The following is a 19764-nucleotide window of genomic DNA, read 5'->3' on the forward strand; positions in this document are numbered from 1 at the left end:
GCCACAAGCAATGAGGGAGCGTGCAATTGGCATGCTGACAGCAGGAATGTCAACCAGATCTGTCGCCCGTGCATTGAATGTTCATTTCTCAACCATAAGCCGTCTCCACAGGCGTTTCAGAGAATATGGCAGCACATCCAACCGGCCTCACAACCGCAGACCTCGTGTAACCACACCAGCCCAGGACCTCCACATCCAGCAGGTTCACCTCCAAGATCGTCTGAGACCAGCCACCCAGACAGCTGCTGGAACAATTGGGTTGCACAACCAAACAATTTCTGCATAAACTGTCAGAAACCGTCTCAGGGACGCTCAACTGCATGCCCGTCGTCCTCATCGGGGTCTTGACCTGACTCCAGCTCGTCGCCGTAACAGACTTGTGTGGGCAAATGCTCACATTCGATGGCGTCTGGCACGTTGGAGAGGTGTGCGCTTCACGGATGAATCATGGTTCACATTGTTCAGGGCAGATGGCAGCTGAGAATGTCCCAGTTCTTGCATGGCCAGCATACTCACCGGACATGTCACCCATTGAGCATGTTCGGGATGTGCTTGACCGGCGTATACGACAGCGTGTACCAGTTCCCACGAATATCCAACAACCTCGCACAGCCATTGAAGTGGAGTGGACCAACATTCCACAGGCCACAATTGCCAATCTGATAGACTCCATGCGACGATGTGTTGCACTGCATGAGGCAAATGGTGGTCACACCAGATACTGACCGGTTCTGGGTCCCCAGACCCCCAATAGCGCAAAAAACTGCACATTCCAGGGTGGCCTTTTGTTGTGGGCAGTCTGAGGTACACCTGTGCACTACTCATGATGTCAGATCAGCATCCTGATGTGGCACACCTGTGAGGTGGGATGGATTATCTCAATATAGCAGATGTGCCCACTACCACACATTTGGACTGATTTGTGACCACTGTTTGGGAGGGATGGTTATATTGTGTATCTGGAATGAATTTTAGGTCTCTACGTCCATCCCATGGGGAATGGGAGCAGTAACAAAGGTGTTGCGTTTATATTTTTGTTGAGTGTATTTAATCTCAACAAGCCCCTAAAAACAGTCAGTGATCACTGTCTGCCTCTCAAGGTTTTTATTACCCTAATCATTTTAAAGTTCAGTTTTCAAAACCTTAGATGTAACTACAGCCCATGCAGCAGTATATTAATAACTAACGGCGTATTGTGGATGGATTATCTCTGTTGTTCTCCCGACTGGAGTTTGGTCCGTTTACAGCAGGGGTGTCAAACTCAAATACACAGTGGGCCAAAATTCAAAATGGAACAAAGTCGCGGGCTAACATTAATATTTATTGAAAAAAAAAATCTTCCTCCAGATATAAGAATGAATCTTTTCTTATGGACTCAAACAAGTTTAGCTGAAAAACTCAATATGGAACAAGCAAAGCTTAATACTAAACAATATATATATTAGCTGTATAATACCAGTAGGCCAGCTCTAATAGTAATTTGGTATGGCTTCGCGGGCCAAATGTAATTAGGCTGCGGGCCAAATTTGGCCCGCGGGCCAGAGTTTGACACCTATGGTTTACAGCATCCTGCCATGCGATTGCATTTGTCCCTAACCATCGGGAACCCTCATGTTAACTTTTATCGAGTGGTAAAAAATTAGCATTCATCCTCCAGCTTCACTGTGTTTATGTTATGCTAATGTAGCTGTGTAGCTAGCCACCACGTAGCACATCGTTACATATCAGCTAGCCCGACTTCAGTAACCCTACAAACGTCACTGCTGTTTAGTTTTCTGTCTTAATTTATGTCAGAAGTGATAGCAGAGCTGTACGTCTTATTTTGTTTCAGAAATCCCTCAGTCAGGACATGCTATATTGTATTTAGATGGAAGCTAGCGAGCTAACTCCCTGCTAACTTCTAACTCTGTTAAATGTCATAAATCCTGTTTTCATGGATGCCTGGATGTTAAACTTAATTGTTACACCTGGTAGAGCAGCAACGCTGATCATTTTATTACAGATGAAAGAATTTAGACCATTTTTCAACTCTCAGTGATGTTGCAGTGTTCGCTTGACTTATGGACCTGCACCAGAGTTTGGGACCGGACACGGCTAATGACGTCAGACTTAAAGACTGGATTTAAACCAATCAGTCTGAACCTGCTGAATTTGAAACCACCACTCAGGAGAAGCCTGTGTCTGCTTCCTTGGGCCATTTTTATGATGACCACACATTGCTTGTGTCGCAGGTGCTATGTGCATCGGTCAGACGTGCATCTCTTGTTTTTTGGTATGTTGCGCCGCGGCCATTGCAGCTGGGTTGAAGACACGAGTATACAAACATGCCGGTGGATACACTGTATTACCAAACGTATCCACTCACCCATCCAATCACTTCCATGGCCACAGTGGGTGCTCTCAAGAGCTTCCGGTGTGGTACTGTTATAGGAGGCAATGCTTCACAAATGTCCTGTCGTCATAAATGCACTGATGAACGATCAAATGTTCCCATAAACGCAGTACTAAACCTTCATTCAAAAAGTGAAATTGGGTGGTTATTATGTTTACAAGAGTCTAACTTGGAATTTGAACAAAATAATTATATGTTTCTGTGGTGAACATAATTAAATCATATACAATCTGCATGAAATTCAACAACTTAACACTTGTTAAATTTATTCTTGTTGAGATGATGTGATACAATCCAGAAAGAGTGGTTAGTTGTCTGGACTCGTCATGTCACACGATCATGCGAGATTTCAAACCTCATTAAAGGTTAGCACTCTTTCCTTTCACCAAGAAGTTTCTGAGTTCAAATCCACTAACTGTCCACACAGAAAAGCCTGTGTGGAGTTTGCATGATGTGTGTGTGTAAGTTTTCTCTGGGTACTCTGGCTGCCTCCCACAGTCCAAAGACTGAAGACTAAATTGTTAGTGGGGTTTGGTTTATTGGTGATTCTAAATTGCCTGTGTGTATGAATAGTTGTCTGTCTCTATGTGTTAGACTGGCGACCTGTCCAGGGTGTACCCTGCCTCTATGACAGCTGGGATAGGCTCCAGACGCCCCTGCAACCCTGATAAGGATAATCAGAAGAGGATGGATGGAGTGGCAGCTATGTGAAAGTTGTTATAAGTCCATTAAAGTTTTATGTTAACCAGACTCTGGACTTGATGTTGAACAATCCAAAGAATAACTCTAATCACACCATGAACTTAAAATAATCATGAAACAGATTTCAACTTTGATAAATTGCTTTCTATTAGCATTAAGTTCTTTTGTTGGAAAATTGTCATTTGTAGGAATCAACTCAATGAAATTAAGTTGGACTCAACTCCAGTAAACAAGTTGATTCATCATTCGCTATTGGTATAAAAGGGGAAACTGATTCACAAGAGGCAAATAAACCATGCAAAAATATCAAAAGAAAATCAGCATCGAAAGCCAGTGAAGTAGCACTGCAAGCTAACTCTAGCCCACCTGAAACTCCAAGGCTACCCTGGACTGACGTAACACCGAGTGACCTTCTGAAAGACCTGAGGTCCGACCTCAAAGGGGACAACGACCAACTCGGAAAGATTATGGATTCCGTACGTTTATTACAGTTTATATTAAAAGCAAACACGTTAAAGCAAAAAAAAAAAAAACAATGTTGGAGAGAATGTGGTCATATTAAGGCCAATCACCTACACTTCTTTTGGTCATGTGATAAACTACAACCATGCTGGTCAGATGTTGCCGAGCTGATAGACGGACTTTGTCAGTGTGAACTTCCCAGGGATCCACAGGTCTTACACCTTGGTCTGATCCCAGAAGGTACGATTAAAAAAGAGAACATCTACATGTTTAAAATAATGACTGTGGCTGTGAAGAAAGTTATCACAAGAACTGGCTGAAAAGGAGTCGCTGAAAGTGAAATAATGGAGGAGATAAACTGAAGTTTCTATGACGAATCAAACTGGATGCCTTCGAACGGACCTGGTGGAAATGGACACTATATAAAGGGCTTAATGCCACTTCAGTGGTTGAGAACTGTTACCCTTCTTTTATGTTGACTCAAAATAAAGAGTAAAAATAAATAAATAAAATAAAGCAATTTAATCATGTGGATCATTATTGAATTAATGATTCCTTATTTCTTTATGTTTATTTAAATAGTTATTTTTAGTGTTGTGGAAAAGCTTCTTAAAAGAGCTGAAGCCGTTATAGCTGCAAAATGTGAGCCAACATATTACAAGGCAGATGAGCAAATACTTTTGGTAATGTAGTGTAGTTCCTCTTCATGCTCCTTATCACTGTCTGTCCTCAGCTCCCTGAGGCACAGTTCATCTCAGGGCTTCATCTTCCTGATGTATTCATGCATGCCTCTGACACGCACTAATCCTCACTCTCTCTCTGTCTGTTGCTCATATGTCTTAGGGTGCTAGACCTTGGGTGGAGAAGTCCATGAATTTTATAGAATTTTCAAGTCGCATTTATGTCCTTTTGTGACCAGCTTATTGTTCCAGCTGGGTATCTGGCAGGCCATATATATTTACAGCTTACTGTTGAGGTGGCATCTCAATGCCTGTCTTACCATCTGGGGGTGTTGGAGATCATGTACTGGCAAGCGGGGATAAATGCATGTCTCGTGTTTCGGGTCTCCAGTCACCATAATGGACCTTGTTTTTATGTAGCCTTGCAATAGTTCTTGAAGTTAGCAATATAATCTAGATATAGCAGCACACAAGACTGAGATGTGCTCTTGAAGACAATAAGAGGTTTAAAAATAAAACTCACCCAGATAAAATGAACTTGTTCTGTACAGTTCACGGTTACCATTAGCAGGACAATAACTGGCGTTTTATCCAATATTACAGAATTAGAGAATAATTCTGTAACAGTAACTGTTCAGGCAAATCCTCACATAGTTTACTGTTAAAGTGCATATATATTGCTGCATCCACATACACAATTGTATATGGTATTGTATATTGTAAATCAATGCATTAATAGTTTTTCCAGAAAGCACTGCTAGTGTTGTACCAAATAGTGATCGTCTGCCAAAAACTGATTGATTGCTCGCATTTAAAATGCTACAAATAACTTGTTAGTCTGTAATATTTGAACCATATGTGTAATGTATGCCTCGTGTATGATATCAAGCCATCTGAGCCACAAACAACATTCCTGTTACAAGGTAGAAGTCGCAATTAGCTGTTGGCAGTGTCCCTTATTTAGGCAGTTAAAAAAAAGTCTCGTTGACATTAAAACTTCATTTTTTAAGTGAGATCTGGCCATGAGGGCAGCAGAAATGATAACACATAAAATAAGAGTTTAGTAAACATATTTTAAGTGACCAAAAGGACCGGACTGGCTATACACTGGATATATAACTCCTTTGTAAATCCTATTTACCAATATGAGTAAAGACATCATACAAACATTGGAAATCACGTGTTGTTGGACGATCACTTTTTGGCATAAGTCTCCGGGTATCACGTGACAGCGTGAATCCTGAACCCCGCTGACACGACTGCTCTGGTTGTAAGTACATGATTGGTTCCAATTGCGGTCACGTCATCCAGTGAACGGCCGAGGTACGTTATTGGTTTAGCCAATAGGAAGGAGGGCGTGAAGGAGGAAATGGTTTGACAGTCAAGTCCCCGGCTTATGTTTGTCTACTAACCGAGCATGGCTGAGCTCCAGGTCTGTATAAAAGAATAAAATTACTGGTTTATATTCCGCCGCCTTCTGTTAAGGAAGACCGTTAGCTGATGTAGCGGTTTAGCTGCAGGCCGTGTGTCCTGAAGTGAAAGCATCCCAGACAGCTGTGCGGAGTCTTTGTTCAACGACTTGTTAGCAGCTACAGAGCAGCTCATGCAGCCCGAGGGCGCAGAAAAAGTCGGTGTGTAACAATGGCTGCGGGGGAGCTATTGTCCCGATGCAGCTTTTCTTCATGTCTGTAGTGTTTGTGCAGGAAGCAGACTGATCTGGAGTACGACTTCAGAAAAATCACCCCACTGGGCATTTATAACGTCTTCTTCAGTCTGCCCTTCAGCCCACTTAGCCAAGAATGGGGCAGCTCCAATGTCGCAACCATGTGAGCAAACTGGGTAAAGGCAAATGTGATGTAAGCTCGAGTAAAACGGTTCTTTATTGCACCGATCACTTGCGAGTTATAAAACAGTGTTTCACTGTCTGGTTGGACTAGACTGATTCTCTATCCTGATTTTACTTTTATGCAGAGGAAGTGAAGCATTTCCTAAATGTCATTTATAAACATCCCAGTTTTCTTTTGAACACAATAACAAATTATTTCAGAAAAAAAATGACCAGGTCAGCCCACAAAAACGGACCTTTCTATTAACCCATAGCACTGAACGTTGGTGTTCACTGATGTGCTTTGTAATACTCAAATCAAGTTAACTTGGACATAAAGCACATCATGTGTAAAGGCTAATTTACACCATGGAGCACCACGTGCTCTCGAAACTGTGTAACCATAACTCAGGGAAAACAGCGGGACTAAGGGGTCACTTTTGTATTTCCCCAAGCTGTAACAATCAGTTTTGTCTACAGAATTTAAGGATATCAGAATACTTTATTGATCGTCAGGGGGAATTATATACAGTCGACTTCCACTCTCTCTCTTAAGCAGTAAGCGGTTCTTTGTGGTTTGGCTGGCTGCACTGACACAGGAAAATCCACCTGTTAGCCGTGATATTTGGTTTTGTAAAGCTTTATAAATGAAAACTGTGCCGAGGAGGAAGGCTCTGGGGTAAATTAGCCTTCATGCATGAAGTGTTTCCACTTTAAAACAGAGTTTTATCTTCTATTTACTCGCAGTATTAAAAACTTCACCTTCAGTCCAGACTGAAGTATGCCATGGGCAATCTGGAGTAAGATTGCACGTACTGGAAACACATCCTTTGAGATTAAGCTAGAGCCCTTTTGGTCATAGAGATGTTTTATGAAAGAAGGGCGGTGTACAACCCCAAAGAACCCCATTCCCACAGTGAAACACTTTGATGGCAGTCTTATGCTGTGGGGATGGACCTGGTAGAATCTCTTCCAGGCAGAAGGAATCATTAAGAAAGAAGGACGTGACAATTTGATTTCAAGCAGTCAGCAGCAAACTGGGCCCGGACAGTCGCTTTGTCTCTCAGCACAAGAGGTCTAATAATTTTGACCCTGGTACATTTAGTTTTTTCTTTCTGTGTGCAAATTAAAATAGTATAAGCATCCAGTGTAAAACAGGGATGTGTGGAAAAGCTGTGTTAAGAAGTCCTTCCTCTTCCAGCTGGGAAGAAAAAAATCTACCTTTTGCACGTAGCACTGTCCCAACGTTGTCGTCCTGTCTTCTACAGACTAAGTTTGATGAAGCAGCAGCAGAGGTCAAGCAGCTGAAGGCGAAGCCGACTGATGAGGAGATGTTGCAGATCTACTCGCTGTTCAAGCAGGCCACCGTGGGTGATGTGAACACAGGTGAGAAATTTCAAATGATACTGCGCTCAGCACTGTTACTGCTGTCACACAAACTGTTGATAAGAGTCTGACACTGGCTACGCTGAACATGCACCCTATAAGAACCACTGGCACATGCATGACGTACACCTGTACTACAGACTCTCTGAGGAGCTAGATCTGCTCCTGTGTATCGTGGTTTCACTTTCAGATTTCCACATAAATGTAAATATTCTAGATAATTATCAGTAGTGTTTCTTATGTTTTTGTGTTGCAATGTAATGCAGCCCTTTGCTCTGTACTGAAGACGCTGGGCCTTAATGAATGTGTCCTATATTTATTTGACCTGCATTACACGGGATTCCACTAAATTGTTTAATTTGCTTTGTTTGTCTTTGAAGCTCGTCCAGGGATGTTTGATTTCACTGGGAAAGCTAAATGGGATGCCTGGGAGAAGCAGAAGGGTGAGTAAGAATGGAGGTGGTGGCTGTGGAGAGGGGGGTCAGGTCCCTGTGACCTGGCCCCGGATAAATGGAAGGAAATGGATGTGTTTAAATGATGTTTAAAGTGAACGCTTACTTGAAATATATCCAGCTGTAATTCTAAAAACATGACCTAATATAAATAAACCTAAAATAAATGTTAAGTTTATTTATATTCATTAATTAAAAATGAATTACAAATTTGTTAATTTTTTGTTTTCTTGTTGTCCTTTATTATTTTACTAAAAGTACAATTTCAGTACATTTTATTGCATAAAGGCTGAATAAGTTGATGTTACCTTAAACATAAAGGATGATTTCCTCAGAGTTAGGAGTGCAGCTCATTTGATTAAAAAAAAGTTGGGCTGGTGCGTTCCTCATCCTTTGTAGTAAATTGGATTATTGCATATTGTACTCGGCTGCATGCAGCCCCCTTTCAGGACTGCATGAGTTGTTGTAGTGTTGAGTTTGTCAAGCAGGGCTTTGAGTCCTCATGTCAACAAACTATGAAAAAGAGTCTCTGAAAGTAAAAGCAGGACTAGCTTGTTCATTTAGTCTGTCTGTCTTTTTTTCCCTCCATAACACATTTTTAATTTGTCTGTAAGGTAAGAGCAATGAGAACGCCATGAACGAGTACATCAGCCTGGTGGAGGAGCTAAAGCAGAAATATGGAATATAATGCTGTGTGATGACGACCAACTGGCCGGGAAATCTGCTCCGTGGACTGTGACTGGCACCAGTCTCCATCCCTGCACCGTTAAAACGCCTTAAAACTCAACAAGTGTGTCCATAAACAGCTCACATGAACACCTGGTGGATGGCTTCTAGTCCTAGAAACTGACCCGAGTAGCTGCCGATGGACACATTTAAACTGTGTATATATCAGGTTTCAGTATTCATGTGTTTCTGCAGAAAGTCCTGTCATTTCAATAAACAGTAACCTGAAAGTGTGATTTTAGATCTTCAGCTTTTTTTTTTTAAGTATTTGTTCAGTTCAATTTAATTTTATTTATATGGCACCAAATCACAACAACAGTTGCCTCATGGCACTTTATGTTGCAAAGAAAAGAGAGAACACCCCGTCATGAGCTTTGGCTACAGTGGGAAGGAAAAACTCCATAACAGGAAACAACCTCCAGCAGAACCAGGCTTGAGTGGAGGAAGACGAGGAAGGCAAGGCGTGGAAGAGAGCCAGAGAGAAGGCTCTGCCTCCCATTCTACATTGAAATACCCAAACCATAAGTAAGCCCCCAGTCTAAGAGTGAGCTGCTCTAATAGGGTGATAAAGTATTATAAAGTTATGGGGCCTGATTATTATTATCATTATTATTATGTAATGGGAAGGATTTAAATTCTGATCCTGGATTTAACGGAGCCAATGAAGAGAAGCCAAATATCAGAGATAAAGGAGATTTTTAGGACGTCCTGATAATTACAAATTACAGGCTATTAGTAACCCAAGGTAATGCCACCCAGAGCAGGAATCTAATTGGATACCATACTGGGCCGAGTACAATAACCTCAGTTTTAGCTGAAAGTAGAAGCAGAAAATTAGAGGCCATAAAGACTTGGATGTGGTTTAGCATTAGTTCTAATTAGTTACAGCACTTTCAGAAAGACATTTACCGTGATGAATGCTGTGTAATCCAAATTTAACAATTTAATAACAATTTGTGCCTTACATTTTATTACTGACTGTGGAATGTAAACCACTGTTGTGTCCTGTTGCTAAGTGGCTATTTTTGCGTATCCAGAGACTTCCCCATTGGTTGTTTTTTATATCTATAAAACTCTACTTGGATTGTTTCCTGCTTATCTGTGTGTTTTGGTATGAAAACAATTTCAATCTCATTGAGACGTTTACGTGGATAAATAAAGGATAACAATTGTCTACACAGAAATGCAGAATGACAGGATGTGGTGGATTTTGTGAAAAAAAAAAACTTAATGGCTGTGGTGAAGAAGAACTCAATTTAATTCAATTCAGTTTTATTTATATAGCGCCAAATCACAACAAAAGATGCCTCAAGATGCTTCATAGAACTAAGAAGAGGAACAAGGTAATAGTCTCTGATGACGTCATAGAACAGAGTGTAAGAGACAAGCTTTGGACCCTGTGACACTTTTGTCTTTATGGTCAAACTTGGATCACATGGATCTACTTTCTGAGTAAGCAATGAAACAGGTGTGAATCTGTAGGATCCCTGGACACAGGCAGAAGTGGTCAGTTGTTCACAATGGCTGTGATCGCAACCAACAATGTTATGTGCACCTCATGTGTGAGTTTGGAAGATCCCATATTAGGGTGTATGTACTTCACTGGTTCTCCAATCACCATAAACCTTCTGTATGCATTTTTAAATCTGGATTATCTAAAGACTCAATGAGCTCGATGTCTACAGGTCTGACACAGAGACACTTGAAGAGGACTGCCCACTGCATGGGTCCTCTTGTGCTATGGGCAGATATAGACTCGGGCTCAAAGACATCAAGACACACAACTAACGATGTGTCAGTTGGGAACAAAGCAGTTTGTAGAGCATCTCTGGTTCCTGCCTGGACCCAGAGATGCTTTTCTTTACTTTTTTTCTCTGATGCAGAACACAATGCCCTGTCAAAAAAAACCCCAAAAAAACCATGCAAACTTGCACAACAAAAACATCATCGAGGCCATGAAGGGTAAACCACGTTATAGCGTGGTTTACCCTTCTATACTAGTCTATAGTAGAGTTCAAAATACTCTAGTAAAAGTTGAAGCACTGGCTTTGAAATATACTCAAAGTAAGAAAGTAAGAAACAGCTCCATGATGAACATTTCTACCACCTATTTCTATGCCAAACTAACTGAACCTTGTGCAATATTAATGTAATAATAAAATAATATTGAATGCAAACCTTATTTTCACTCTAAATACTGTTTCTAATTAAAGCTACTCAGCTTGAATCACTTAAGCAGAACATCAGGAAAATAAAAATAGCTCTATTTTCTGTTGCCTACATTGTAGAGAGTGACGTTGCCTCTAAACAGGAAAATGAGTAGGGAAAGGGTTAGAGTGGGATTCAGCTGGTGGGGAAACCCTCAAACCTGCAGGACTTGATGTGACTTGACTCTGACCATGAAACAGTCACACACTGCTCTTTACTGTAAATCCATCACAGTGCAGCAAACTGACCTGTTTATCCTGCACTAACCTGCAGAGGATTTTCATGCAACCTTTAAATAACACAGTTAGTCTTGCTGAGATTGTTTTGCAACTGTGTTTCGCAATATAAAAAAACACAATGTTTCATGTACAGGCCCAATATTTGATTTAAGGACTAAGCTTCACATTTCCACTGAGCAGCCCTTACCTTTAAATCTAAGCTCTCTTCTTCCTGTCCCATCTTTCTTATCGTCTTCCATCTCTGAGTGAAGTTAGTTCTTTCTTTAAAATACAGCAGCTGGACCTTTAGCTAGCAACACATTGTGCGACAGGCTGCGCACAAACAGTTTGTGTGTTTGCTGATGTTTGTTACGCTGATGGAGACTGACTAAGGCACACAGTTTTGCCTCTTTCATCTCTTTTCATGCATCATCCCCTGGTGATTAACACATGAACATGTTACTGTTTAGGATCAAATCACTCTGAGGTTTGAATGCTGAAATAATAACTCCCCTCAGATGCATTAAACAAATGTAACGAGCCTGTTTTGAAAATCCAAGGAGTAGAAAGTACAGATATTTGTGTAAAAATGTAGGGAGTAATTATAAAAATTTATCAGAAAAAAACTACTCAAGTAAAGTGCAGATACCTGAAAATTCTACTTAAATACAGTAACGAAGTATTTGTACTTCATTACTTCCCACCTTTGGCAGTGACTCCATGGTAACTGACAAGTGTTACACACACTGATTATTATTAATTTTAGCAAACTTTGATGGATGTAACCGGATGTCATTACTGAAAATGTAAATTGTAATTTCATTCAGTCTTTCCTGCTCTCGCCCCTTGCACAATCCTTACTGTATGGCTAACTTCATAAGACTCAAAATAGAATTGCAAATAACCAAAGTATTCTCCTAGTGGGCAAAAACAATTAGAGACATGAATAGATTGGTGGTGTACCAGGGGCTTCTGTTTAGGACTATGCTTCCTCCTCACCGTAATCCAGCCAGCCTGTTTTCCTGGCTGCTTGGGACAATCTCTTGGGGGGGAAGCTAATGGTGGCTAAACTACGTTTGTCCAAACTGACTACAGGGGCCTGATTAGCTACAGTATTTTCCAATTCTCCAATTCAGTGAGCAGAACTGTAAAAATGGTACATTTATTATATTATTACAAAAGGAGGCCGAAGTGTAGCTAAAAATCTGCCAAACTGAGCAGGAAAATGAGGCCATCTTGCTAGCGAGTTGACTATGAGCTAAGCTAAGGTAGCAAATCCCTAAAGAAGTGTTTGTTCAGTGAACAAATACTGTGAATATAATCAGTAGGTGATTCAGAAGAGAGTCCATCCATCCATCTTCTTCTGCTTATCCAGGGCCGGGTCGCGGGGGCAGCAGCCTAAGCAGAAAAGCCCAGACCTCCCTCTCCCCAGCCACCTCCTTCTGCTTGTCCGGGGGAACACCAAGGCATTCCCAGGCCAGCCGAGAGATATAATCTCGCCAGCGCGTCCTAGATCTGCCCCGGGGCCTCCTCCCAGTGGGACATGCCCGGAACACTTTACCCAGGAGGCGCCCAGGAGGCATCCTTGTCAGATACCCGAACCATCTCAGCTGGCTCCTTTCGATGTGGAGGAGCAGCGGCTCTACTCCCTCCCGGATGACTGAACTTCTCACCCTATCTCTAAGGGAGAGGCCAGCCACTTTTCAGAGGAAGCTCATTGCTGCTGCTTGTATCCACAATCTCGTACCCAAGAGGAGAGCTGTTATAGATAAAGCACATGAAGTTTACTTTATGAAATAAGTTGTTATTTCATAGTGAAATGGTTATAAGTCCCTAAGTTTTTAATCAAATGGGCTGCATAGCTGCAAGGCTAGCTGTCTAAGCAGAGATACCTAAACCTTACTCTCCCAGTGAGTTCCCAAGCCAGCCAAGAGTTGTAATCTCATATCAAGTTGTAATGTCATGGGTAGGGATGGGTACCGGTATCCGGTGCCATGATGGCACCGGTTCTGACATTAACGGTAGTAACCAAACCGAAAAGCAGCGCACATTTCGGTGCTTTATTTCAGTGCTTTTTTTCCTGAGCTGTGATACACTTTAGATTCTAGCCAATCATTTTACGTTTCCGAGGATAGTAGGCGGGCCCAGGTACGTACGTTCTTTTAGGGCAGAGCTACAGATTAAAAATGCCCAAGGCGAAGCGGTCAAAAGTCTGGCTGTACTTCACAGCAAAATATGCAAACTCAGCAGCAACAAGTGCTTTAAGCTGATACTGTGATGTCAAAGGAGGTAACACCTCAAATCCGATGAAACACCTGGCGACGCATAGCGTTTTTTTTTAAAAGCCGAGAAATGCGCCGTATTTGATAGCTTGCTGCGAGACCTCACACCGAGCACATCTACTGCGGGTGTGGTGCCTGTTATCGGACCCGGAGTTGGCAACATCCCCCGAGAACCCGAAGAGGAGAGTCCTGGCCCCTAGCCCTGCCAGTGTAGCAGAAATGATGACGGATGATGATGCAGCAGCAGCCGTTCTTCTCTGCGTGAGTAGCTTAATGTTGTTCGTGTGTAACTCGCGTTGAGTAGGCTAACCACGTTATTACATTAATCCAGTAAGGTGAACTAGCAAACACCTTCATAGCTACATGCAGCTGTCTTCTTGTTTGATGGCAGATGCTCCCTTCACCCTGCCCAAAAAGGCTAAAATGACCAAAGAAAAAGTGGAAAACAGTTAAACATGAGAGGTTTTTGGATAAAGTTTGTGTTTTTTCCATTGTTTAGGCACTGCTTCCAGCCAAGAGGGATACCATAAATTGCAAAAAAGTGCAATAAACTACAAAAAAATTGAAAATCGTTAATGTTTTTTTTAACATATATTTCTAGTTAGAGAAATTTAAGAGGCTTATCCCTCAAAACTGTAAATACAAAAAAGTTGCACAAAATAGTTTCCTACCACAGGAAATTTGTTTTGAGTGTGTGGAGCAGGGAAATTATTTTACTGCTATTGTTAAATAATTGTCATCATTACCATTGCATTAATAATATAATCTGGAGTTTATATTGCATTCAGGGGTTAAACAGTGTGTCTTTCAGAAATGCTAAAAGTAACAGGACAGGAAACAGGCTTGGAGAGTTTTGCAGAAGTGGAAGTTATTTTGAGCAGCAGGCTAAGACGAGGCTTTAACAATGTAACAGATAGCTTTAAGAAGGCCTTAAGATGTTATGCATACAGTTATTATGTTGACCTTGTATTTCAGGTGCAGTTATGACTATTTTATACACAATGCATATCTGTGCTTATTAAAGAGTTGGAGCTCGGTCAATTAATTGGGGGTTGGAAGCTTTGTTCGGCGCGATGTTCGGACAATCTATTGTGCAAGTGACTTGGAGCCATAGAAGGAATTGCAATACATGCTTACAAAACACTTATATATCAGATCATTTTATATTAAGGTTTTAGTAGAGGTTCTTGGTTAAAACATTTATTTAGTAGAAGACATACATATAGTCTCAGTGAGCTTCTGGTCTAGTGAAAGGTCAGAAGTGCAACAGGTGAATTGAGAAAGAGCATTTAAGGACGAGACACAGACAGTAGGTGAAGAGGTGACACAAAGAGCATGTGAGGTCAACACATACACACACATTAGTTAGATTTATTTAGAGGAGAGATTAGTTATGTCTCGACAAGAAAGAGGAACAATTCACTTTAAGATAAGAACGGAAAGTACCAGCCATGAAAATAGAAGATGATCTTCTGGGTGAAAAGCCATTGTGGTGTTGATCTGATCTATGTATAAAATGTATCTGTGACGCATGAAGGGGCGTCAGTAAACAAACCCTGATGCTATAAAATATCTGTTCATGCTTTGATTAAGTCGAGGACTACTGGCTGTCTGCGTACAGAGTGTCTTCCCACACGTGTGTAGTCATTAAAATCATTGTTTGACCAAGACCTTCTGGACCATGGGTGGTTTGTACTCTCCTTCCTCAATTGTGAACCTTAACATTTGGGGGCTTCGTCTGGTGGTTGAGGAGGGAGGATTGGAGGTGTAGACGGTGATGTATGGTCCGTTGTGGTCAGACAGGCAGGCGTGACCCGGCAACCAAACTGAGGGGACAGGCGCCTTTAAAAAGAGGTAGGCACAGGCCTGTTGATTTTATCCGAAGTGTGCTGAATTGGATGATAAAATTAAATGTCTATTCAGTAAAAGTTGCCGGTAAATGTCTGCTTTGATTTTGATGAGAATCTCATGACAGTACTGAGGATTTAAAAGCAGTTGGACTGCTGGTAATGATTGAATGCGGTTGGACCGCTAAAAGGATTTAATACGGTTGGACCGTGGTAAGCAGTTGGACTGCTCAATGATTTTAGTATGTTAGGGAATTTGGTTATTTTTTGGTTATAAGGTTGGACCTGCTTCAGTCTTACACTTTGTTGGGTGTTTTACTGTTGTTCCAAGGTATTATAAATTATTTTAGAACGGAACCGAGGGGGTTCTAGGAAGCGCAGTGCTCAGAGGTAACGCTTGCCAATGCCAAGGACGCTTAGGCATTGTCCTCGAAGAGGGATAATCAGTTGGTCACTGTGGAGCTTGAGGCACTCCAGAATAACTAGGAGTTAGAGTCTCCTTACCGTTTGGAACGGTAGTCTGCGCTTTTTTGGTCAGAAGAAGTTGGACTTCGGGCGTGTAACTTTAACTTAAAACTTAGGGGTAAGCCTTGGCTGTGTAATGCCAAAAATAGAGCTTCAGGCAAAGTTTGGGTTGGTTGACGCTTTTAAATTGTGTTAGGGACTTTAGAGATGAGGCCAGAAACTGTTGGACAGATACTGGTGAATTGGTCGCAAAAAACTCAGGGAGTTCATCCGCTGGGCGGTTATTTTAAATTTGTCGAAATTGTGTAGGCGCTAAAGCTGACAGATCTGACAGTGGTTGTAAATATAAGACGTCGTTGTAATATAGAATAAGAAAATTTGGTGTGAGAGATCTCTGTGTGTCGAGTCAGTAATGCACTGACTGCCTGCTGCTATTTTTAGATGTGTGTGTGTGAGTGTGAAAATGCAAATGAGTAAGCAGTGAACTGTTTAAACCACAGTTGGTTTTACAAATACTGCTGCAAACATTGTTGAGTGTGTGTTTAAAATCCCATTTATGTTTATTAGAGGACTATAAATAAAGTTTTGAGTTGCCGTAGTGGATGTATAGTAATTGACTGAAGTTGGATGTAGATATATAAATATATTGAGTGCACTGTGTATACTTAAGATTAACATATTACTTTCAGTAGTAACTTCTCTCCAGCAATAGTTGCTGGTGTGGTTTATTTTTTCAATTTCTTGTGTGTGCGGTGAGAATTAATGGAGGTTTCAATTTTTTGTTTGTTTGTTTTTTACTTGCTCTTTTTGATTATGACAAGCATGTCTAAAATACTCTTAGGAAAGTGTGTTTTGAGTTATATTCCTCAACTCTGGTCACACTTTAAGTGTGTGAATGCGGTGACTAGAAGGTTTTGAATGATTCAATTCAATTCAATTCAATTCAATTTTATTTATATAGCGCCAAATCACAACAAAAGTCGCCTCAAGGCGCTTCATAGATACAGAGAAAAACCCAACAATCATATGACCCCCTATGAGCAAGCACTTTGGCGACAGTGGGAAGGAAAAACTCCCTTTTAACAGGAAGAAACCTCCGGCAGAACCAGGCTCAGGGAGGGGCGGCCATCTGCTGCGACCGGTTGGGGTGAGAGAAGGAAGACAGGATAAAGACATGCTGTGGAAGAGAGACAGAGGTTAATAACAGATATGATTCAATGCAGAGAGGTCTATTAATACATAGTGAGTGAGAAAGGTGACTGGAAAGGAAAAACTCAATGCATCATGGGAATCCCCCGGCAGCCTACATCTATTGCAGCATAACAAAGGGAGGATTCAGGGTCACCTGGTCCAGCCCTAACTATATGCTTTAGAAAAAAGGAAAGTTTTAAGCCTAATCTTAAAAGTAGAGATAGTGTCTGTCTCCCGAATCCAAACTGGAAGCTGGTTCCACAGAAGAGGGGCCTGAAAACTGAAGGCTCTCCCTCCCATTCTACTTTTAAATACTCTAGGAACAACAAGTAGGCCTGCAGAGCGAGAGCGGAGCGCTCTAATAGGGTGATATGGTACTACAAGGTCATTAAGATAAGATGGGGCCTGATTATTTAAGACCTTGTATGTGAGGAGCAGGATTTTGAATTCAATTCTGGATTTAACAGGAAGCCAATGAAGGGAAGCCAAAACAGGAGAAATATGCTCTCTCTTTCTAGTCCCTGTCAGGACTCTTGCTGCAGCATTTTGGATTAGCTGAAGGCTTTTCAGTGAGTTTTTTGGACATCCTGATAATAATGAATTACAGTAGTCCAGCCTGGAAGTAATAAATGCATGAACTAGTTTTTCAGCGTCACTCTGAGACAGGATATTTCTAATTTTAGAGATGTTGCGCAAATGGAAGAAAGCAGTCTTACATATTTGTTTAATATGTGCGTTGAAGGACATGTCCTGGTCAAAAATGACTCCAAGGTTCCTCACCGCGTTACTGGAGGCCAAGGTAATGCCATCCAGAGTAAGAATCTGATTAGATACCATATTTCTAAGATTTTCAGGGCCGAGTACAATAACCTCAGTTTGATCTGAATTAAGAAGCAGAAAGTTAGCGGCCATCCAGGTCTTTATGTCTTTAAGACATTCCTGCAGTTTAACTCATTGGTGTGTGTTATCTGGCTTCATGGACAGATAGAGCTGGGTGTCATCTGCATAGCAGTGAAAATGTATGCTATGTCTTCTAATGATGCTGCCTAAGGGAAGCATGTATAATGTAAACAGAATTGGTCCTAGCACTGAACCCTGTGGAACTCCATAATTAACCTCAGTGTGTGAAGAGGACTCTCCATTTACATGCACGAATTGGAGTCTATTAGATAGATATGATACAAACCACTGCAGCGCAGTACTTGTAATACCTACAGCATGTTCTAATCGCTCTAATAGGATATTATGATCAACAGTATCGAACGCTGCACTGAGGTCTAGCAGGACAAGCACAGAGATGAGTCCACTGTCAGAGGCCATAAGAAGATCATTTGTAACCTTCACTAAAGCTGTTTCTGTGCTGTGCTGAGCTCTGAAACCTGACTGAAACTCTTCAAATAAACCATTCCTCTGCAGATGATCTGTTAGCTGTTTGACAACTACTCTTTCAAGGATTTTTGATATGAAAGGAAGGTTGGAGATTGGCCTATAATTAGCTAAGACTGCTGGGTCTAGAGATGGCTTTTTGAGTAAAGGTTTAACTACAGCCAGCTTGAAGGCCTGTGGTACATAGCCGATTATTAGGGATAGGTTGATCATATTTAAGATCGAAGAATTAATTAATGGCAGGACTTCTTTGAGCAGTTTTGTAGGAATGGGGTCTAAAAGACACGTTGATGGTTTGGAGGAAGTAATTATTGAAGTTAACTCAGAAAGATCAATTGGAGAAAAAGAGTCTAACTTAATATCAATGGTACTAAGAGTAGCTGTAGATAATATTACATCTGTGGGATGATTATTGGTAATTTTTTCTCTAATGATAAAAATTTTATTTGTGAAGAAGTTCATGAAGTCATTACTAGTTAACGTTAAAGGGATGGTTGGCTCAAAAGAGCTCTGACTTTTTGTCAGCCTGGCTACAGTGCTGAAGAGAAACCTAGGGTTGTTCTTATTTTCTTCAATCAGTGATGAATAGTAAGATGTTCTGGCTTTGCGGAGGGCTTTCTTATAAAGCAGCAAACTATTTCTCCAGGCTAAATGATGATCCTCTAGATTTGTGACACGCCATTTCCTCTCCAGATTACGAGTCATCTGCTTTAGGGTACGTGTTTCAGAATTATACCACGGAGTCAGGTACTTCTGATTTGAGGCCTTAGTTTTCACAGGAGCTACAGTATCCAGAGTCGTACGTAGTGAGGAGGTGAAATTATTAACAAGATAATCGACCTCTGTTGGGGTAGCGTTCAGATAGCTGCTTTGCTCTGTGTTGGTACAGGGCATTGGAGATGATAACAGTGGGTGGATTATATTCTTAAACTTAGTTACAGTGCTTTCAGAAAGACATCTACTTTGATAAAGTCTACTCTTCACCGCTGTGTAATCAATTATTGTAAAAGTAAATGTTATCAGGAAATGATCAGACAGGAGAGGGTTTTCAGGAAACACTGTTAAATGTTCAGTTTCTATGCCATATGTTAAAACAAGATCTAGAGTGTGATTAAAGTGGTGGGTGGGTTCTTTTACATTTTGAGAGAAACCAATTGAGTCTAATAACAGATTAAATGCCATGTTGAGGCTGTCATTTTTAGCATCTACATGGATGTTAAAATCACCCACAATAATTATTTTATCTGAGCTCAGAACTAAATTAGATATAAAGTCTGAGAAATCAGACAGAAACTCTGTGTAAGGCCCAGGTGGACGATAGATGATAACAAGTAAGACTGGTTTCTGAGTTTCACAGCTGGGGTGGACAATGTTAAGCATCAGGCTTTCAAATGAATTAAAAGTCTGTCTTGGTCTTTCATTAATTAATAGGCTGGTGTGAAAAATTGCTGCCACACCGCCCCCTCGGCCTGTGCTTCGAGATTTCTGGTAGTTAGAATGGCTCGGGGGTGTTGATTCATTTAAACTAACATAATCATCCTG

At 41.1% G+C, this 19764-nt stretch overlaps 2 protein-coding genes across 5 annotated transcripts in view; both read left to right on the forward strand.

The window, feature by feature from the left end:
* Positions 1 to 19764, forward strand: part of LOC309690692 (E3 ubiquitin-protein ligase TRIM21-like) — a 211147-nt gene that overhangs the window by 31353 nt on the left and 160030 nt on the right. The gene's annotated exons all lie outside the window — the stretch shown is intronic.
* On the forward strand, positions 5551 to 8861 carry dbi (diazepam binding inhibitor (GABA receptor modulator, acyl-CoA binding protein)). The gene is made up of 4 exons (XM_082509261.1): positions 5551 to 5668; positions 7330 to 7447; positions 7828 to 7890; positions 8514 to 8861. Exons 1-4 carry the CDS (start codon positions 5654 to 5656, stop codon positions 8585 to 8587), a joined length of 270 nt encoding a protein of 89 aa, XP_082365387.1. The 5' UTR covers positions 5551 to 5653; the 3' UTR covers positions 8588 to 8861.

This window comes from Aulonocara stuartgranti, assembly GCF_965226115.1.
Source record: "Aulonocara stuartgranti genome assembly, chromosome: 16".
Taxonomy (NCBI): Eukaryota; Metazoa; Chordata; class Actinopteri; order Cichliformes; family Cichlidae; genus Aulonocara; species Aulonocara stuartgranti.